General features: G+C 39.4%; 1 protein-coding gene across 5 annotated transcripts in view; it reads left to right on the top strand.

Moving 5' to 3' along the window:
* Window positions 1-23,353, top strand: part of Gtdc1 (glycosyltransferase like domain containing 1) — a 352,841-nt gene that overhangs the window by 274,514 nt on the left and 54,974 nt on the right. For all 5 annotated transcript variants that reach the window (XM_028752204.1, XM_028752205.1, XM_028752203.1 and 2 more), the window contains one exon: window positions 14,716-15,009. In XM_028752204.1, the coding sequence (XP_028608037.1) occupies window positions 14,716-15,009 (294 nt within the window). The remainder of the gene's footprint in view (window positions 1-14,715; window positions 15,010-23,353) is intronic.

Below are 23,353 nucleotides of genomic sequence, written 5' to 3'. Positions count from 1 at the left end.
TCCCCCCACACAGTATACCCTGACTGTGGTCTCCTTCCCTCCACTCCTCCCTGTCCCTCCTGCCTCACCTCCCATCCATAGACACCCACCTTCTGTCTCCCATTAGAAAACAACAGGCATCTTTGGGATAATAAGAAAATATAAGATAGTGAGATAAACAATAACAAACACATCAGAATAGGACAAAACAAGTACAAAGGAAAAGAGCCCATGAAAAGGTGCAAGAAACAGATACTGATGCAGAAACCCTCTCATTTGCACACTAAGGAATACCAGAAAAACAACTAAACTAGAAGCCATAAAATAATATCTACACTAAGGACCTGAATGGGGAGCAGGAGGTAAAAACAAAACAAAACAAGAAAAACCTTCCAAAGGTGACATTGAATTTGTTTTCTGTTGGTCATCATCCTCCGCAGGCCATTCAACCTACCCTTAAGAGTAGTGAGACTCCCTTTTTCATTTGCAAGTACTTATCAATTGGACTTAGTGCTGGATTGGGGATGGAGACTTGTATCCGCTTCTCCTTTCAACTTTAGGGCCCCATCTAGTGCAGACATGTGCAGATCTTGTATATGCTGCCACAGTCTCTGTGAGTTCATATGTCCTGTTGTACTTAGAAGGCCTTGCTGTCCTCCATCTCCTCCAGCCCTTAGACTTTTTCCATCTCCTCTTCTTAGGGATTCCCTGAGCCCTGAGGGGAGGGATTTGATGAACACATCCTATTTAATGCTGAGTGTTCCATTCTCTCTCTCTCTTTCTCTGTCTCTGTCTCTGTCTCTGTCTCTGTCTCTGTCTCTCTCTCTCTCTCTCTCTCTCTCTCTGTCTCTCTGTCTCTCTCTCTCTCTCTCTCTTTCTCTCTCTCTCTCTCTCTCTCTCTCTCTCTCTGTGTGTGTGTGTGTGTGTGGTGTGTGCATGTGTGTATGTACAATGTCTGGCTGTGGTTCTCTATTGTTCACATGTACTGCAGGAGAAAACATCTCTGATGATGGATATTAAGACACTCATCTATGAATATAGCAGAATGACATTAGAGGTTATTTTATTATTGCATTTTTTTTTTTTTACTAGAACAGTGGTATCTGGTTTTATACTCAGTCCCTGAAGTCTTAGTCTGTGGTTCTTGGTCACCCAAGCAGTGTCAGGTATGTGTTCCGTCTTATGGAGTAGGCCTTACATCAGAACAGACAGATAATGGCTTGTTACCCCACAAGCTTTGCACCATCTTTGTACTAGTATATCTTATAGGTTATACACTGTTGTGATTTTGTTATTCTAAGAGCAAATATTTGCATGTAAGTGGACCCTCTGTGAAACATGCTGGATGCACAATAACATGAATATCTTAGAACTGAAAATTCTGGTGTTTGTTTGTTCAGAAGATCGAACTTGGAGTCAGTTCTCTTTGCGCTGTTTCTTTTGTATGTCTTTAGTTGTTCCCAGGCACTTTTGAGCACTGCCTAAAAGTTAATTCATCATGTACTTCATGGAAGAAGAGTTTTAAAGTAGAAAAGAGATATTTAGATTCAGAAAGATAATAATCCAACACGTCAAATAAATCAAGAAGGAAAAATTAGAAATTTTAATACTCAAATAAATCATTGCATGAAATGTCCAAAAATTACTAAAATGAATAATTCTCAAAATAGCACATTATTTAGATTACAGGGTCAGAAAGAACAAAAGGTATTTCAAAACAGATACCAAAAATCTTATTTCCAGCCTTTATGTCTTAGCCTGCCGGGCTCCTCAGCATCCACCATTGATAACATTTTTCATTCTTTATATTTAAAATTTTTCTTTTTAAAAAATAGGCATTATATCACAATTTTTTACCATTGGAGTGTTTCTTTAGCACTTTATGTAATTCTACAGGGTGGTTTGGTTTTATGTGCTTTGTTCTAGTAGCCTGATCTCTAGCTCAGCCTGTAAAATGTTAGGAATACAGATATGCACTGCACCTCACTAGAAAGGTACAGGAAGACCCCTGAGTACTTTGAGGTTACTGAGTGATTATACTTGGATTGAATTTTCTTTTACTGTCTCTAGTTGGGTTCTCCATCTCATCAATACAAAATTCTTTGTCATAGCTGTTCTTCACTGCCCTACAATGTTTTTCTCATTCAGTTCCTTCAACTCTAATTTTTTCTTAGTTATATATTTTTATTGTTTCAGTATCTCATATGCATGTAGTGTGTGTGTGTGTGTGTGTGTGTGTCTGCATGGGTTTGTATTTGTGGGTGAGTAGTTTCCATTGTGTTCCTTGTTTGTGGCTACATCATATCCACAGCCATGGAGAGACCAAAAGTTGTCAGTTGTTCTTCCTTCTTACTCATTGCAGCAGGGTCTTGTTGTCAAGCTCAGAGCTCAAGGATATGGCTGTCTCGCTTCACAACTTGTTCTGGGCACCCTTTCTCCACCTTAGTAGGCTAGAATTACAGATGGGCTGATAAGTCCAGTCAGTATTTACATGGCATTCCAGGGATCCAAACGTCTCTCCTGCCATTTGCTTAGCCAGCACTTTAGCCACTGAACTACCTCACCATCCCCTATAATATTTCTCAGTTATTAGCTTTGTTTTGTTTTGTTTTTAGATGCCCTTTCCTATTAGATTTTGTTTTTCCTCCCACGTCTGCAAAATGTTACTATTGTGAAACTTACTATAGAATTTTCTGTTTCGTTCTGTTTTCTACATTGTAGTAGGTTTTTTTCGTTAAGTTATACTTATCTTTTTTTTTCCCTTTGCCCAGTTTATTATCCCTGTTAAAATGTTTCCTCAGGGGCTGCAGAGATGGTTTCATGGTTAGGTGCACTTCTTGTTCTTCTGGAAGACCAGAGTTCAGGTTCCAGCAAGATGGGTAGTGGATAGGAAAGAGCCTGGGTGGGGTAGTCAGAAGCTTCTGTCTCACCTTACCCAGCATTACTGTCAAGTGTGCTTCTGTCCTGCCTTGCTGGTCCACCTCCATGGACCCCTAGAGTAGACAGGGTTTGGTCCTTTCAGAGCTTCTGCAGCACCATGAACAGCTTCTTGGATAACACCTGCACACATGTCTACTCTTTGTGCTGAGTGCTATGTTCTGCCTTTTCTCCATTTGCACTCCATCTTCTGAAATTTCACAGGCATGTTGTTCTGTCGACATTTCCCCCTTTTCCACTTTGCAATAAGAGGCTCTTCCTTCACCCATCACTTTGGGGGGATTCAGACAACAGAGGGAGGTTATATGTTATTGTTGGCTCTGCCACATTTACACTTAACTGTTCTTCACATCACTGCAAGAGTGTTTATACAGACCCTGCTAACCCAAAACTCCCCAAAGGGTTTTTAGCGCCTTCACTTGGATTATTAAGGACAAAGCCTCCCCTTCTGATTTGTCTGGCCCCATCTTTCACCATTCTTCACCCCAGCTTCTAACCTGCCCCCCATCCAGTTAGTGCTCTCACTGTTTTTACTTTTCCTTTCTGAATCACATCTGTCACATGGTAGGCTATTTGCATATGTGATTTATGCTTTTCCTGGTCAGAGTTCTGTTAGTTAACTTTGCATTGCTACAATCAAATACCTGAGGTAGCCAATGTCTGCAAAGAAAAGGTTTATGTTGCTTTCAGTTTTTGCAGTTCAAAGTGCAAGATCAGACATCTCCATTGGATTGGCTTTTTGCTCAGCATGGCAGATGGTGTCACATATGGTGGGAATATGTGGAGAAGCAGAACAGAGAGAGGGAGGATGGGACAGACTCAGCCTTCTTTATTGTAATTCTTCGCCACAGTTACCAGAGGCCCTCATAAGAGCTTGTTTCCTTGGCAGGTCCCAGATTACCTGAAGACCTTTCCCCTAATACCATTTTCCCAGAGTCTCTGACCTCCACCTCTCAGTAGCATCACCCTTTGGAAAAAAAACAAAAAAACAAAAAAAAACCTCAAACCATAGCAACAGGCCACCTTCACTTTTGTACTTTTGTACCTGGCAAAGGGCTGACCTTCATGAGAGCTGAGCTGTGCATCCTCTTCTGGTGCGGTTCTGGAGCCAGGCCCTCTCCAGATGTGGTTTCTGCTGCAGCTCCACCCAGCCTCTTCTCCACTGGAGCAGCTCCCAAGCTGAGCTCCACGTGGGCGGCTGGCCATTTGGCCTGCCATCTAGCACTCATAATTTTGGTTGAATGGTGGATGATTTTTTTCTTTCTAAATCTTTTTTTATCCCCTGTTTCTGCTGGTTTTTCAGACCATTTCTAACCTTGAGTGTAGTGTAGAAATGGCCCTGCGTGGCGCATGCTTCTAATTAATTGTTATCTTCTTTGTATATTTACTTTGCACACTTTTATTTCAAATGTAAAATTAACAATACTATCTTATAATATTAGTTCTGAATAGGACTGGTTTCTGTAGCTTATATATTAAACTGCAGGAAAATCAGAATGTGAGTAAACCAGTACCTAGCCTAATAACATTCAATAGAAGAGAGAAGAAGAGATGAACTGATCTCTTCTTCTTGATGTTATGTGTTCATGCCTGGGATAGAAACTGGTACTTTACATTTTCTGTTTTAGTTGTATGGAGTTTAAAAGGAAAAGAGATAGTGAAGGAAAAGTGGGAAGCAGAAAAGAATACTATATGAAAGAAACATGGAGGAATATGGTTGTTTGATTTTTTTTTTTTTGTAGTTTATGTGCCCCTAAGGCACGGACACAAATCTTTAACTCATTTACAAATGAAGATAGCATATTTAACTGCTTGTCTTAAATGGGTAGCTAAAGCATAATGTGTATAACTAGATCCCTGTGCAGGAGTGCTCAGAATGTCCAGAGCCCCTCTAGTGACAATGAAATACTATCAAGAGCTTCTCAGCATTGGCATCAGTTTTTATAGTGAAAGTTGACTGAGTTCTTGGCATATGCTAACCAGTATGAAAGCACAATTCTACAACATGGTGTTATCATTTCCCTACTACAAACAAGTTAATTGGTACTTAATGAAAAGACTTCTCAAGACAGCTTAAATGTAGCAGAACCCTGAATTTGAAACCAGATAACATGCCTAGAGCTCTGTGTTAGTCTGCATACTGCTTCGTTGATTAACAATAAGGAGAACTTTAGGCTTGCTGAGAAGTTTGAACTTTACTTGTTTGAAATGTCTACAACTAGCCTCATTCTCATGGGTTAGATCAGAAGACCAAACATATTTTTAAGAATTTTTTTTTTTACTGAAACTTGGGCCTTTGTTCTGTTTGTTTGTTTGTTTGTTTGTTTGTTTAAGTAATATTGGGAAACACAACTTACAGCAACTTTCTTTTAACTGCCCATATTCTCTCAGCTCTGAGTTTCAGCTTACATTGATAGTATTCTCTTATCAGCACTGTCAGTCTGGATACAGCACCGTTATTCTCCTGGTTTCCTTTTCAGGTAGTTTCACGCATCCTGGAATTGTACCTGTTGTACCTGTTTTGGTTTTGTTTGTTTGTTTTTTTCCCACAGCACTATCTAGTAAAAATGATGGCATACCAATGAGCATGCCAGGTGGACAAGGAAAAGCCCAAATAACTATAGTCAACTGAGGAAATCTAGGAGCGGGAGGTGCTCTTCCAGGGAAGAGCACAGGGGCAAACAGAAATGCCTGAAGACATAGATAAAGTAACATTTTATGAACTAAACCTGCTATGTTTATAAATATATATGTCTTAGTCACTATTCAGTTGTTCTGAGGAGACACCTTGAACTCCTAGAAAAGAAAGCATTTAACTGGGGACTTATTTCCAGTTTAGAGGTTTATAGTCCGTTACCATCATGGTAGAGAGCATGGTGGCAGACAGGCAAACATGGTACTAGGAATAAAGAAGTGATCCTAATCCATAGGCAGAAGGCAGAGAGAGAAAGATACTATACCTCACATGGGCTTCAGAAACTTCAAAGACACCCCAGTGACATCTGTCCTCCAACAAGGTCACACCTAATCCTTTTCAAATAGTGTCACTCCCTGGTGACTAGGTATTCAAATATATCAGCCAATGGGAGCTATTCTTATTCAGACCAGCACAGTATGTGTATATACATATTACATGTAGGCAATAACAGTTAGTCAGAAAAAGCCATGAATTTGAAGGAGAGTGGGTAAGGGGCATATGGAAGGCTTTGGAGAAAGGGAAAGGAAGAGAGAAATACTAAAATTATAGTCTTAGGAAAATCTTGTCACACTCCAAAGGAAATAGTCCAATTGGAAACCCTGCCTATATTTGTTTAGAAAGAAGGAAGTGATTCTCTCTTTAACTCTAGTTCATTTTTCCCACCATTTTTTTAACCTCTAAATAATGTCTCCTCCCAAGAGGGAGAAAAGGAATCCTGGACTGAAGTACATGAGTGAAGGCCACTTCCAGACCTCTTTCCAAGTATCCATGTTTTATTAATATTTAATGAGACATGGGATTCCAGGAATAAGAAGAATAATTACTTGCTGAAAAGTAAATACTTACAAAGCAAGTCAATCATATGCATGTAAAATAAAATACCCCATTCCTCTAGTTTGGAAGGAACTGCTTCAAATGCACATTGGAGAATATTTTTGTGCTTGTGCTTTGTGCTACATTAGTGCCTTTTGCATTGCTGTCACCAAACACTCCACAAGAAAACTTTAAAAAAAAAAAACAAACCTGAGAATTATTTTGGCTCATGGAGATTTTAGAACATTGTGGCAGAGTTCAATGTAGCAAGAGCCAGTAGCTGAATGCTTCAATCCAATGAGGGAAGGTGACAGCAGCCATTTCCATTGTATGGACTAGAAAACAGAAAACACTGGGTCTCAATGAATGGTGGCTATAACCCCACAGGCTTATCCCAGGTACTTCCATCTGCTTGCCTTCTAAAAGCTCCACAGTCTGAATACTACTCCTTCCTCACTGGGGAACAAACATTCGTTTCATTAAACAAGATGGATAAGTAGAAGTTCTGAGCTATGAACTGAATCGATGAGTAAGTTATGCAGTTTGTGGAACGTTGATTGATGGTTTCAGAAAACGCAGTTTAGTTTTAACATGTTGTGGGGGGCTACAGATGTAACTCAGTGGTTGAGCATCTGTCTAGTACAGACAGAGTCCTGAATGTAATCCTTACCACTGGGGAGGGGGGAGAGAGAGAGATCCAGGAGGCTGCACAGAGGCCCACAGTGCCAGTAGGAGACTAAGGGAAAAGAAGGAAAAAGTAGTATAACCTGAGAAAGCCTACCTCCACTGGAGAGAGAAAATTCTATCCTGGAAAGTTTACCTAGGATTTTCCTAACAATTGAATTACTAGAGGAAACCTTGTGTAAGCCAGAATTTAGTTATCTTAGAGAGCTTCTTTGTCAGGATAGTAGAAATAAGGAGACATACATATTGGCAAAGATGCATGGTAGCTTTCATATTGTCAAACATTCATAAGGACTTTGAATTTCTGAGTGAGAAGACTATCCTAAAGGAGTTTTATAACATTGGGTAAGTGAATTGCTCATATAGGCATTTAAATTAGCAAAGTATACAATCTAAAACACTTTGAAACTAAGAGAGAATGGGGATTCGAGACAGAATCATTTACGATAAATAAATACTAGTCATATCCACTGTTCTAAGAGAGTACATATAAGCAAATGGTGAAAGAAAAGTTACCCCGAAGTGGAGATTTGTAGAAATTACTCTTACAAATCATGGTGGAAAATAAAAACAAGTCAGAATAGGCTCCTAGGAACAGAACCATTGTTTCCTTAGGAAAGCCTTATATCCTAGGCATTTAAAGGAGAGGTATCAGGAAACCTAGCCTTCACAGTGGGAGAGGAGGCCACAGTCTCTTTCTCTGTCTTTTCTGGAAGACTCTGTCTTTACTAAGTTTGCCTCATCTCTAGCACCAGACATAGCTAGAATCCTATTTCTGTATCAACAAGCATTTCTTGGGCCTATGAATAGTTGGGTGATATCTTCTTGTTAATTTTAACTGAAACTAATTTTTGTGGATGCTCATTTCTTATTACAAATCTGTCTTGTCCAAGGAAAATACTCTTTCTTGCCTCCTATCCTCTCAAGATTGCTGTCAGTATTTCATGTTACCTTTGAATGTTTACACCACAGAAGACAAATGTTGACTCTGACACCAAATATTAACTATTAAACAAACGAACAGGCAAACAGAAAAACCAGTTTCAGTCATCACAGTGCTATTTGGTATCTCATTCTCCAAAGCACTTGTACTAGGTGTGTGGATTATGACTGGCTCATGTGTGACTTGAGTCTATTCAAGCAACTTTCATGGACATGTGCTGCCTATTTTACTAATATTTGCCCTTAGTCATCACCAATGAAAAAGAGCATGCCTCCATACCCCAGCCATGCAATCCACCAAGAATAGGACTCTCTGCTTAATGCTGTGGCTTATAAACATGCAGTTATAATTAGCATGATTTTTTTTTTGCTTGTGATTCTCCTATTTAGTAAAGATAGCATTGCAGGAGGTAAAGAGAGAATGTGTATACAATCAAATTCTGTGTCATGAGGTTTGCTTTTATACTTTATAGATATATCAGAAAGCATATAAATCTGCTTACCATATAATGTATTGATGTATTGGAGACATGTGGGCGAGCATGATCTTTTAATTATCTTTGCTATTTGCTTGTGTGAGTAAATTCTAAAAATGTTAATTTTGTAATTAATTTCTAACACATTGTTGGGCAACAGTGAATAGGTCTTTTGGTTTGGTTTGGTTTAGTTTTTTTGTAAATTACCCAAAGGATTAGATTACTGTATTGTCTGTTTGTATCTTCCTGGTTAGTTTTAGAAGTTACTTATTTCTTATTCCTGTTTACTTTCTCCCTAAGTTGGTTTCAATATAAGAATCTACAGAAATCACTTACATGAATGTGCTTGATTTTTTTTCTGTCATCTGTATTTTGTGACCCGTGTCTACTTCTGTCACATGCTTTGCACGAGTCTTATCTTTCTTTCATGTACCCTAGTAACACTCTCCACTGACACAAGCCCATGTAGACTTTCTTCTCTGAGGTCATCATTTTCCCATCCCTCCTGCCATCACTGGTATAGAACATCACCCATCTGCCTGCCTCATGCTTTTCACCCATGGTTCTTCAGGCCTCCAGCAGCATTTCCTAGAGTTCCCTGGGTTAACCATTAATGTGGAATTCTGAAGATTCCACATTAGGGTGGTTTCTTGTTTCATAGAGTGCTAAGTTTGGGAGAGAGTTTTTATATATTATGATATACGAGGTACTCAAGAGTGTGGATAAATAGACATTTGCATAGTTCATGGTAGTATGCAACTGTAAACATCCTCTACTGAATGAGTGTTGTGTAACCCAGCATTTCCTAAACTTGTTTTCTTAAGAAACATTTTTGAGTGTCCTACAGAATTGATGTTGCATAAAACAAATTCTGTGAGGGCTCCAGACTTTAAGTGCAAGGTGGTGAGCTATAGTGGTCCTTCCATCCCATACCTGAGATGGATCTAGAGTGGCTGTCCTTTGGATATCACAGGCCCCAACTGTGCAGCTCAGCATTAGCATCCCATTTCTCTTCTCTGACTCAGATGGGTGGACTTTGATCATTTGCACTGCCTTATCCTCAGTCACCCTAGCATTCAGCATCATTTGTGAAATGTACCTGTTGTCTCCTCAGTCACTTTGATGAAGCAAGACTATAGATCATCTTCATCTTGTGGACTACATTCCATAGGAATATGTTTACTTGTTTGTCTATAAAACTATAGGTAGAAATTACTGTGATAAGTATTTTTATTACAATCTCCTGAGTAGTACATCTCTTATGAGTACATTTCCGCTGAAACCTTCCCTTAGGCATTTTATGCACCACGTGTGTGTCTGGCTGCCTTCCCTTGCTCTAAAGTCCGCCTTCCTTCCTCTTGAATCTCTGGTCAGCTCCATCCATCTCTGTACTTGAGCGGAAATTACCTGAGATGGTGAGGAGAGTTCCCTTCACTTAGTGTACTTCTCATCTTCATTTAAACTTACTTAGAATCTGCTACTTCTCCTGACTGACTTAAGGTCCAGCTCTACGTTTCTGTGTGTGGACTTGTAAAGGATAGGAGAGAGGGATGTAAATCTGGACCTAGGAAACACTTGCCTAAGCTTGTCTATACACTCTGCCTGGCATGGTACTGGGATTTTCTGACAATGTCTTTGGAGACAGTAAGACAGAGATGGGAAAGATTAGATTTTGAAAGGAAAAACTGCAAGAAGGAACCGTCTTTCATGTATTGGCCATGGGTGAGGGAAGAAAGTTAGAAGGGAGAGTCCCCTGGCAAGTAACAGATTGGAAGTGTGGGACTGAGTGTGCTGAATCATATTCCTGAGAATTTCTGACCATGCTTCTGAGAAATCTCTGATCCATGCTCTGAAAGGCGGGTCTTTTTTTTTCTTTCTCTCCTTATTTCACCTCTCTCTCTCTCTCTCTCTCTCTTTCTCTCTCTCTCTCTCTCTCTCTCCCTCTCTCCCTCTCTCCCTCTCTCCCTCTCTCCCTCTCTCACTCTCTCTCTCTCTCTCTCTCTCTCTCTCTCTCTCTCTCTCTCTCTCTCTCCTCTCTCTCTCCTCATTAGCAGCTCCAGGAGAGTTGGAGCTGAGAAAAGGAAGGAAGTGTTGACACTTGAGCCTGTGTGCAGAGTCTCTGTAGGTTAGTTGTAGGACATGCTGTCCATTTCCATGTTAGCCCATCTCTAAGGAATTTTTTAAAAAGCATGAGAACATTTTATTGCAGGTGCCTCTTAACTGTAGATTATAAATAGTGTCTGATTAAGAATATCCTGGGTGGGTTAATTAGAGTGATGACTATTGTTAAGCAAACTGCTTGTTAGTATTATGCCTGTTTGAACTTGGTATTGATGAGAAGTAATTGGCCACAGAACTGCATTCCAAAAGGCAGAAAGGCTATTGTTTCTTAATTTCTGTTATGGCAATAAATTGTTTACATAAACATATCTATGAAAATATGAGCTCCAAGGCACAGAGATTCACTTTGTACAGGATGGTGAATAATATTGTTTTATTTTCAGATTAATGCACTTGTCCAGCCTGCATAAAAGCCAGCTTTATTGAAATTAAGTAGTTAAAATGTATTTTATTTTCTGCTATCACTTTTGCTACAAAGTGTATGAGAGTAGTTTTTTAACTTACCCTAGCTAAAGGAGGTGCCCTGTTAAATCCAGGTAATTACCTAAGTACTTCTTTGGGTGACAATCACTATAATAAATAGACTATTAAAGAAAAATGTGAAAAGATGTATAAATAAAGAAAAAAAATTGCTATAACCACCTTCTTCCAGGTACTGGATTGTTAACTATGTTATTTATTGGTATTTTGTCCAGCTCAATTATTAAGTTTCCCTAGCTCTGGCATTCCATTGGGGAGTTTATTCTATGAGCTAATAAATTATACCATCAGGGAGTTTTTCTTGAAATTCAGCTTAAAATTTCCCATTCTTAATTTCATCTCATTATTCCTAGTTATACCCCCTTGTTCCAGGCTAAATAATTATTCCTTCTCCTCAGAGACACCCGTTATGTATCGTCTAGCTGTCACTGCACCAGGCCATTCATATTTAGCTCCTTTAATCTGTCCTCATAAATCAACTCTTCCATTGCCTTAATCATTATTATTGCTCTTCTAAGAACTATCTAATTTTCAAACATATACAGTCGTCAGGGACCCCAGTGAAATCAGCATGCACTGAGACTCAGCTTCTTCTGACCTCTGCCAGAAGATCCAGAACCCAATGTGCTAGTTACTGGACCAAGTCAGCACTTGCTCATCTGAGCTAGTTCAGGATGTTTCCAGTGACATTTTCCTTATGCCCATCCTAATTTCAAGATTGATTCTGTTTTCACGGGTTCACGGGATGGGATTTGTAAGCCCTTTGAGTTACAGTCCTGATTATATCCTGCATCTTTCTGTGTCCTTATTCGCTACCACCTATCGAGGCAGCTGCTGTGTTAACATGGGAGTCTGATCATCCTGAGAATGCTTTGGTAAGCATGTGGGGTACAATCAGGCCTAGAACCTCCCATGACAAAATTCTTTGTCAGCAATCAACTCTTACTGTTTACAGCCCTAGAGCCAATCTCCTATCCTTTTTAATTTGCAGTTTCCCTCGAATTCTGGACAGTATAAATAGATTTTAATAGAGGAAGATGGGTCATGATACTCTTTTCTAAAAGTAAAGATATTGTTTCAATGCCCATCGATTTATTTGTAATTGTGAATCCTTTGTGCACTGTTTGTAATTTTGTTGGAATGGAATCTTTTTTCCTTTTGTTGGCATTCTTTATCTGCATAAACAAGTAGATGTACATTTCTACTGCTTTCCAGATGTGTCTGAGGCTGGAGGCTCCTTCTCTTACTATCTGTCCTTTCCAGGAAGTTAAAAGTTTGTCACACACACACACACACACACACACACACACCCCTAGCCATTGTGGTCCTCAGTGAGAACTTAAGATGCCCTTCATATTATGATTTTGTTTTAGGAAGAAAGTTCATTTGTTCTTTTAAAACTTCAGTACCTATATGACATGATATTACAATTTGTAAATGCCCAGGCTTTTTCTCCACTTTAAATCAAAAACTGTCTCATTTTTTTATTAAGGAACGTAGAGAATTTGTACAATTCTTTGTAGTTTTCTCTCTGTGTGCTGTCATCTGTTTAGCACTAGGGAAGGCAGGAGTTCCATGTACTGTTGATATTTCTCTAACTGTTAGGAATCAGAATAGATATGAGGCTTCTTTAAAAAAGTATAGGAATCCCTGAAGACAACTTTTGGTTGTAGACTCTCCATGGTATGCAATATATAGGCTGTTCAGTTCACATGTACTCCCTTTGTTTTCTGGTGTTGCTCATCAGGCCTGGCTTTAGGCCTAGTTAACTCTCTCTACTTGTTTCCATAAGCACTGCCCTCACTCCTCAATGCGCCTGGCTTTTGTTTGCTTTTGAATATCTTTTGCTCTATATACTTCCGGGCCATCCCTCTTCTCCTCACCCCTCCCATCAAGGGGGCATGTGTGCACCCATGTGTTGTTTTTAATTTCAATCACAACCTTTATTCACCTTGATAGAAATAAAGGACCTAAACTAACAGCTTCATGAAACAAGTCTTCAGATTCCACAGTTAGTATCTAAAACAGTTTTGTTTTATTGTTTTATTTTTCTGTTTCCTCTTTCCTTTATCTTTGCAAGAAAGCCAAACTATCTTTTAAAAACTACCCACTTCCCAGTAAATCCTGCCATTCATCACGTGTTACAGTTTTTTACTCTGTTTCACAAGACTTTTCCTGTCTTCAGGATCCCACTTCTTTCTCAGCAAGTGTCCCCAGGGAATAGCCCAAAGTTCCTGTGCCTTCCTCACCTATCCTCTGGTATGTCACTCATAAACCCTTCTCAGTTTCTGCCTGTTCCACCTACAGAGGCTCCCTGACCATATGCAGCCATCACCATGGAACAGCTGAAGTGCTGTGCTGCCCTACGACACGGCCTTCTGAAGGCTCTGTGCTTCCGTTAAGTATTCTGTGGAGGGAGGCTTTTGATTCACCTCTATAGTGTGGCACTACTCTTTCAAAATCCCTTCCTCCACCTATAACTGTCGCTCACTCTGCTTCCAGGAGTTTTCTTCCCCACCTGCCCCTAAAGTACATGTATTCTCTGTTTATTCACTGACTGCTTAGCAAAAGGCTTAGTCTCTGGATGAGCTTACAGAATTCTGAGAGTTTAGTCACCTGGCCCAGCCAGCTCCTCCAGAACTGATTCCTGGACTCTAGGTTGTATGCTACTCCAAAATGAAGCCCTCTTCCTGTACATCCTTATCTACTGTCCTCCAAATACAGAACTTGCCTACCTTGTAAAACCTTTCCATAAAGCCATCTTTAAGCTTGACTTGATCTGCAAGTCAGAGATACTCGTTTATTTCCAGGTTCAGAAGTTGTAGTGTCTGCTACAGTGTAGAAGGGGTTGCTAACATAGACTGGTTGGCTGCTCACTCACCTTTATCCCGCTCTCAGCACTCCCCATATATGAATAGCTCCCCATATATGAATAGCTCCTTAAGGTTAGACCTCGGAATGGTATAGATGGCTCTTTGATTTTCGGGTATATTAGAATTTTTTTAAAGATTTTTTTAAATTTCAGTTCTTTCAAATCAGTATCATATTTAGCTGTTTGACAAGGCATTATAAGAAAACGGAGATATGAAAATTACAAAGAGTAAAATGTGCTTGAGGAAACATCAACCATGTCAACTTAATAGAGAGTATATATAGACTCGCAGGAACACAATCTAGCCCATGAACAGAAATGTCAAGAGTTAACCAAGGAAGATTGTCAGTGAATGATGAGAATTATTTTAGGCTTGGCATGACCACAAACACAAAATGGGAATCTAGAAAGACAAATGAGTGAGAGGCGATAACTACATCCATGGTCCTGTGGTCTACAGTGTATGCCACACCAGTTTGTAGCCACAAAATCTCTTTGGAAACTATTAAAGAAAAGTCGTGACCAACTTCAAACCTTTGAGCTTTCTTTTGATGACTAGTACTTGTTGCACTTTTCCTGAGAACTTTTGTCATAACGTCCTTATTTTTTCTCAGTTTTGTATGTCGTCACTGTGTCCTTATAGGAAGGTAAGGGACTAGTTTTACTTTTTTTTTTTTTCACTAAAAGCATATTGCCTTCCCTTTTTGTAACAGATTCATGCCCAAGCACAAAATAGCCCACTTAAGGAGGATGCTCAGCCTTATTGGAAATGATGCTGCCGCTCTGTCTGTGGCGCTTCCTCCTCAACCAGAGCAGAGGGATTCTAAGAAGTTACTGGAGCATGTTGAATCAAAGTCTGATGAACAAGAAACCCTGGACAACCCGTCGCTCCATAAATCAGGCTGTCTTCCTGTGAGTAAAGAAAACCTGCCTCTTGATCCCAGCACCTTTTTGTGTGGAGCTGAAGATCAACAAAGACCGCTGCATATTGTGTGGCCTCACAGGTGGTAAGTCAAGACATGGCGCTTTCTCAGAGTTTTACAAAGTGTGTTTTCATGGTGGACTTTCTAACTTGCTGTCCTTGTAGCTTTAGAGAAGGATGGCTTGGATTTTCATTTACAGATTCACATTGCAGTATTACTTACTGTACCAGTTCTGCTCTAAGGCAGCACTGCCCATAAGTATACATTAACTGTTGTGTTTTTATTTTATATGTGAATTATAGATAACATTCGTAATGATTTGTTCAACTAGTAATAGCAGCCAGACATATTTAGAAAATCAAATGTTATTCAAGACGTTTCAAAGTAGAAAAATCATATGCCATTATATATTCCCAGTGCCTGTTAATCTAGAATTAGTTCACATATGGACTTCAGTAAACTACATCACTGTTAAAACAATACTTTCCACTCCTTACTCTTGCTTTGACCATTGCCAACTGGACGGCTTCATTTTATTTGTAGTGTATTACTGCATGTGAAGCAGTCTCTCTCCTGCCAAATGCTTTTATATTGTGATAGTCAAAATTGTCTAGCTGAATGTCTTCTCATCACAGGAAAATCAATGCAGCATATAATCCCACCAAATATAAACTCGTAAACCTAGCCCTGGCTTCTATAAATTAGGATTTAAGGAGGTAAAATGTCCTGATAATCTTCTGGTCTTAGGCATGAATATTTTAATCTAGTTTTTATTCCTCCCAGTTAGTTTAATCTGCATGTGGCCTGATTAGAGTTGCTTCCCCTACAGATTATGGCCTCTTTATTGCCGCAGTGCTGGGCTGATCATTAGGTCCGATTGAGAGCAACTGTTTGCAGGTGAAGTAATAAGCACACACACAGGCAGGAAAGCGCCTTTGCCCAGGATTTGCCTCCAAGCATATTAAAACTCCTCGAGCTCTCCCAGTTGATCTGCAGCATCTGGTACCTAAAGGGATTCTGCCTTTGATTCTAAATGCATGAACCTGAAATTCAGGGGCTAAAGCATTGTTATGAGATGCAGTGTGAGGCTGGTTTGTTCACTGTCACCCTTTCAGCCTCATGTTGTCCTCAGAGTGTCACAGGACTCAGTATTCTTTCATGTGATTTCAAGTAGAGTGGGTCAGGATGAAATGAACCTATTTGAAGGTAAAGTACCCAACCTTATTACTGCCTTCTGCAAACCCCTAGTCCATTAACCTTTGCTTCCCTCTGAATAGTTATTACAAGAAAGTCAATTCTAAAAGTTTAAGTCTTGATTTTCATAAAAATGTTAAATAATTTGGAAACTGTGGGTATAACACAATCTAGAGGCAAGGATCTCACAACATTGAGAACCATGTTAGTCAACACTGCACAAAATTAGACAGAGCTATGTTAATAAAATTAACAATATTAAATTGAATAATTCCCTTTCTTCCTTTGTATGTTTTTGCTTTAATTTAATTTAATTGCCTAAAGTTAGTTGCTTAAAGAGATGCAGCATGATGTTTGTGCACATTCTTATTGTTAGAGCTAAATTATTTTTAATTTGGAGAAGAGGGGGAAAAAGCCGCATCAGCAAGAGTAAATGCCAAAATATAAAAGTAACACATTCATCCTTACGGGTAATATAGTAGAACATTGGAAACTTGGAGGTTGCCAGACACATAGCTAACATTAGGGCTAATTTTGAAAATCTAGCGTGCAGTCAATTTTACTGATGCCTGGGGACATACAAGGTAGAAGCTGACAAGAGAACTAATTTTGTTTGGGTTATTTACTGCTATGCATCATCCACGGGTTCCCGCCTGACACACAGCTATATGAAGGGGATATTATCACACACTAAAAATTTATGTTGACATTCGATATTTGTTCAATATGTCAGCAGTATTACTTTAATAATCAAAAGAGTAAGAAAAAGAAAAAAGAAAAGCACTTTATGCTCATATAGATATATCTTTTTAATAACAGTCTATAAGGTTAATATAGTTTACCTTTGAGAGTATACAATGAAAACAAGCAGGGTTAGGAGGGGAAATGACAGAAAGCATCAACCCGAGCTGTTTGTTTGCCATTACCTACGCGAGCCATGTCAGCTCTCTGGCCCGCGTCTGATAGCTATTTGTTGTACAGAGAGCACAGCATAAAAAAAATATCAAACTCTTAATACTATTGTGTGCCCATAACCATCTGTCACTGCTAGCCTGGAGATGAGAGGAAGATTAGGAGGAATAAACACTGAGCCGCCGAGCATTGGTAAAGCCTTCGGGCAAAAAACTCTTGTGGGGACATCAAAGACATTCTAATTCCGAGGCAGTCAAGGATTACAGTGTGTAACCTGTGCTGACAACAGATAAATGACTGGCAATATTGTGCCAGAGCTGTTGGGTCCTGCACGGAGTACTGATGATGATGATGATGATGTTATCTTGCAGAATGGACTCTGCTGGGATAATTTTATGATAAAACACTTTTTTCAAATGCCACTGGGTCTAGGCAGACATTTACTAGCTACAGGGGTAGCAATCAGTTTCTTCAAAATTTACTGTTCTAAGCCCATTAGAGTTGCGGCACAGCAAGACTCTTCACTCAAAAGCTAAAATGCCTATGTTTTCTTTAGGAGAATATATGCAAATGTTGGGCGCTGAACTCCTACCCTTTAGTGGTAGGTGCTTTATCATCTGATTTATGTAAATTTGCTCATAAAAATCAGTTTATTTTTAATTGGTGAATATGAATTAGAAAATTAAGACTCTGGTTCAGCATTCATCTCCAGCTTCAAGCACGCATTCATTTAGACTTCCAGTTGTATGGCTGGAAATCCCATCATTGACCTATCACTATGAATTGCGTTCTCAGGGAAAGCAGGGTTTCACTGGAAATGAGTGGGGCAGAATGGGTCTCTTACACAGTCCTGTTCCTTCATAACTCCATGCTTGCGCTCACAATGCCCTGATTGGCATTGGAGCCACTTTAACTCATGAGTAACTATGGAAGCTCTGCTGTCTGCTGCACTTTTGTCTTCGTCTTGCCCATTTTCTAGAGGAGAATGAACAGGGGACATAGCCGCAGAGCTGCCTCCCTCCTCATCGTCATCACAGGAACCATGTCGTGAAGTCCTGCAGTTGCAGTAGCTCCCACGAGGGGATCATAAACGGCTCAAACACTGTGTTAAACCTAACACATCCTGTACTGAGTCCACCCAATGCTGACCCTCCTTTGTAAAATATGTATAGAAATCAAGTGACATTTTCCAGAAGATCCATTCTGACTTATTATCTGTGTTAAAATGTCTGTGAGAACAGACCATTAAATGCAAGGTTTGCCCCCTTTGGTCTTTCTGAACCTACGATTGTAAGGACTGCAGGGTACAACCTATGCTGACAGTAGATAAATAACTGACGGTATTTAGCTGACTTTCTGGGTTCTCTGCAGAGTAATTTGTTTTCTCCTTTCTACCCAGTCCTTAATGTTTTGTTATAAACATCTGTAGCACAACACAGCTAGTAGAAATGACTTAGAGAAAGACCTGTGAAATACACTGCATTTGGCAATCCTTGTTTTTTAAAGCTGTTTCTTTCCAAAAAGTACAGCACTGCCCAAGCTTCCAACCTTTCTGTAAAGGTTTCTATATCATAATGGGCACAACAACTTACTCCTAGATGGAGAGTCAAAGCAAGTGCAGCACATAGTGAAAGCTCACACTTGCCCGGGCCCTTGTTCTCCAACAAATACACTTAAAAAGAAGTGGGCCAGGGAGGTGGGCCAGAGACTGAAAGCACTTACATAGGAAGCCCGATGACCTGAGTTCTAACCCCAAACCCATGAAAATGTGGAAGGAGAGAAGCAGCTCCACAAAGCTGTCCTGTGTCCTGTACCCACACTCCCACGTATTCTCATGAGAATAGTAAAGGTTTCCAAAAGGAGTGAGATGCCGAAGGGCTTTTGTTTAGATTATACCTATAAGTATGTACTGTTTCAGACATGAAAACTGAGGACAATCTGGAAATCACGTCCTCCTACTCTTCCTCCTCTTCCTCCTTCCTCCTTCCTCCTCCTCTCCCTCCTCTTCCTCTTCCTCCTCTTCTTCTTCCTGTTCCTTCTTTTTGGTGTTTTGGTTTGTTTGTTTGTTTGTTTGTTTGTTTGTTTCAGACAGAGTATCATCTCACTATGTTGCTCTGGCTGTCCTGGAACTCACCACGTAGACCAGGCTGTCCTCAACTTTACAGAAATCCACCTGCCTCTGCTTCCTGAGTGTTAGGATTAAAGGCATGTGCCACTATGCCCAGTTCACATTGTCATTTTAAATAACAAGAATACAATAACAAGCACATGGTAACAAATTATGGTCTGTAAAAAATATAGTTTGCAAAATAAAAAATACTGGTAAAGAATTCCATTAATTTACTACATCTCTATACCTGTGGCAATGTGTTGTTTAAGTAGACTATGAAGAAAATCTTGCTTCGTAGAGAGATCGCACTTTAAAAGGGGTGTTGTAGGGACTGTTGTGCATACATAGATGCTCTTCTTTGATGCTGTATCAGATCTTAACAAAAGGGCTTTGTTAAAGGTTAGTTGCACCATGGAATGTGGGGTCACCACAGTGCATTATCCATGGTCTCTTCCTTTCAGATTGAATAGATTTTCTAACATCATGTGTAGAACTCATGGAAAACAGAGCCTCACCAAATAGTGCACTTTTACTGAACATTGACATGAATCATCGTGTGATTTTGAGACATCACTATGAATATCATAAGAAACATTCTTGAGTCTGAGAAAGCTCTTAAGCTAATGGTATAGATGCAGTTTCACCAAAACCCTGTTGGGTACTTAAACACATGAATTTATGATAAAAACACATATGTCAGTTATCTTCCTTAAAGTGAGCTTCACATAGTTCATATTTGAAAATACCCAAGTATAGTTAGCAGTTGTGTGTCTGTCATTCATTCAGATAAATTCTACTTCCTAAAGAAAGCAGCTTTTTTATCTCAGAAACCAAGCATTCGTATACTCATTCTATAGATAATCATTATGCCTTAATTATAATAATATAAAAGAACATAAAAGTTATTTTATATACATATCTAACTGTATCACAGAAAATATATCTATTGAAGAGATTCAGTAGGTAATATCAATGTTTACTGTATCCCCAACCACATTCTTAGATGAAAAAAATAAGTGTGTGTGTGTGTGTGTGTGTGTGTGTGTGTGTGTCTTCTTTCTTTTTCTGTAAAGGCAGGTGGTGAAAACTTGGATCTCACTAGATGAGTATGCTCCCCTTGCTCTGTTTTATGCTCAGGCACAGTCTTCCCACAGCCACCTTTGTCCTATAAAAGCATGTGTCACACACTAAAAAGGTCAAATTATATCTTAAGATATAATAGCTTGGGCTGGAGAGATGGCTCAGTGGTTAAGAGTACTGACTGCACTTCCAGAGGTCCTGAGTTCAAATCCCAGCAACCACATGGTGGCTCACAACCCTCTGTAATGGGATCCGATGCCCTCTTCTGGTGTGTCTGAAGACAGCTACAATGTATTCATATATAATAAATAAACAAATAAATCTTTAAAAAAAAAAAAAAAAAGATATAATAGCTTGCTCCTAAAAAGTCCTTGAAAGGGAATTAAATGCTTGGAAATTCACAAACTACCATGGCAAGCCACTGTGTAATCATCACCATTAACCATTAGAATTGCTTATTTTTTTCTTCATTCTTCTGTTCTGAGATGTTTAGATATTGTATCAATCATATTTATTGTGTTCTAATTACAATTTTTGTTTTAGTAGTTGACAGCAAACTAGTCTTTGTCACATAAAAGAAAACTCAGACAAAACAGAACTTACCTCATGATGAGCTTAGTAGTTACAAAACCATAGGCTAAAAAGTAGTGATAAACCTCTTGAGTGGCTCGTAAGTAGGTGGTTGAGAAAGATAAAGGTGGGTTGGGCATGTTAAGGAGCTTGAAATTATAGGAATGGTTACAGTTAAAAGTTTCCCGATTGGTCCACCGAAATGGCTTAGCAGATAGGGGCTCTTGGTGTCAAACCTGACTACACAAGTTCCCCTGAGTCCACATGGTAAAAAGAAAGATCCAGCTCCCACAAGTTGTCTTCTGACCGATACATTTGCACCATGACTTGTCAATTAATACATACACAAATGCATAAAAATATTTAATGTAAATTATTTTTAAGGTTCCCTCATTACATCTTTATTTGAACTGTGGGAGAATGTCAGTCAGAGCTTTTCACTTTGAATAGACTGATTTCTCATGATCTATCTGGCAGTTGCAGCTTTTTCCATAATATAGTGATCAGTTGATTTATGCAAAGTTGATTAAAATTAAGGGTATGAATTTAGAACAGACAAAACTTAGTCATTAGGATTTGGAATGTATTTAGGTGGCTAGTTGAATAAGCATGAACTACCTAACATTGAAAGAATTGACATCCCTACCTTTAGAGGCTTTGCTGATCCCTAATGAAAATAACTGATGCAAAATAGAAACCTCTGCATTAAAACTTGATAGTAAAATAAATTACTTTGTTTTATTTCTTGATGCTGAAGTTTAAAACACAGCTGACCCTAACCTCGGAAATGTATGTGAGATTGTTGGATGAGGGCTTGCCTTGTTTTCTCATTGCCAAAACAACTGGGAAGAGGAGTTTTCCCAGTAGCTGCTTTAGAGAATGTTTGCAGGTCTGTGCAGGTGCCATGCATTCCATACATAAGAAGAGGGAGCCACGTGATGGGATTCAGAGACTGGCATTCTGTGTTCAGTTTCAACGTTAAATGTAAATCTTACTCCAAAAAAAAAAAAAATGGCGCTCACCGAGTACTAATTCTGGGGACAGTGGCCCTGTGAATGGCCACATGTCCTCCAGTCTCCTCGCCCACTTGTCTCCAGCGTCCTTGGATTTGAGAGGAAGCATGCTTTCTTCCAATCTTTACAGAGGTGATTCCACAGACCCTTTCTAGTACCTTCAGCCATTCTCAAAACTCAGTGACTTCAACCACTTTCGTATTTATCTCTCAGTTAGCCAGGCGAAGATCACCTGAGTGAGGTTCTGGTTGATTATAGCCATTCCCAAATCAGTAAGTTTTCTTCAGGTGTATTTTTTCCTAGAGGTTTTTTTTGGGGGGTGGGGGGGCGGGATTTTGTTTATTTGTTTGACCTATCCATAAAGAATTTTAAGTTTGCACCATTAAAAGAAAAGTCTCTCAGGTTTATTAGAATTTGAAAAGGCACAAATACTATCCTAAAATTTCTATGTAGTATACCACCTAATAATTTGGCACAGTTAGGTGATTCTATAGTGTTCTCTTACATGGGATTGCATAAGTGGTAGGAAATAGTACAGAAGTCAGTAACCACAAGATAAGCCCTACCTAATCCCCATGTATAATTCCTATTACCTTCTTTGCTGACTGTTTCCCAGTTTCCCAGACTACAGAATATATCAGCAAAGTTCTTGGTGTAAGTTTGACCTTTTTTTACATGTGATGTCAACATAAACAACTTGTACCTGTCATTATCTTGGTGATGTTATCACTTTTGTAACATTAACCTAAGGTCCAATTGCCCTTTCCTTGCTTAATGTGGTTAAAATTTTTCTACACTTCACAAACCTACAGTTACTGTGAAGATGTTTGAAACCGATATGATTATAACAGACACATAACCACTGAAGTCTCATGTCTCCCTTTGCCTCTTTCTGTTTCTCCCATGATCAGATACTTTATCATTACAAGTGAGTTAGCAAGTAGATGACCCACTGATATATATGGGCGTGTAGATGGATGGGTGCATAGCTGAATGGAATTGCTTTCCCTTCTACAGGTGTCTGCCCTGATTTCAATTCTAGTGATCTGGGAATTTCCCTGACTCTGAGATGTTTCTATGCACTGTGTACTTGTGCAGTTCTCTAACCATACAGACATGGAATAGAACTTCATACTTTCTGCATGCCACTGTGTCACTTGCATCATGTTTTAAATGATGCCATTTTTAAGTGCCAAATCCTGCTAGGCTAGAGACACAGACATTGGAGTAGATGTGAGGTTGTTTCAAAGTGAATGACATGAGAGAACTCACAGTGATTGATTTCATAGTAGTGACGACCAGTTAGAGTCAGTAGCTGTTGATCAGCTCTCGCCTGCACAGGCAGTCAGGAAGAAGGACTGCACAGACAGAAGTGGGATCAGCATCCCGGAGCACAGGTGGAGACAGCTGTGTGACGAGCATCGCTTTCAGAAGGCCTCTGACTTCTGCTTTGACCTCTTCTTTGTATGTCATAGAGCTTGTAAAGAAAAATCCTTCATGAGTGTGTTAAAACTGAACAACTCATTGTAGCAGATGATAGCATTTGGGG

Source organism: Grammomys surdaster, unplaced genomic scaffold (genome assembly GCF_004785775.1).
Source record: "Grammomys surdaster isolate TR1022 unplaced genomic scaffold, NIH_TR_1.0 125888, whole genome shotgun sequence".
Classification (NCBI taxonomy): Eukaryota; Metazoa; Chordata; class Mammalia; order Rodentia; family Muridae; genus Grammomys; species Grammomys surdaster.
The sequence above is the reverse complement of the archived record's forward strand: the minus strand, read 5'-3'. Positions and strand labels throughout refer to the sequence as shown.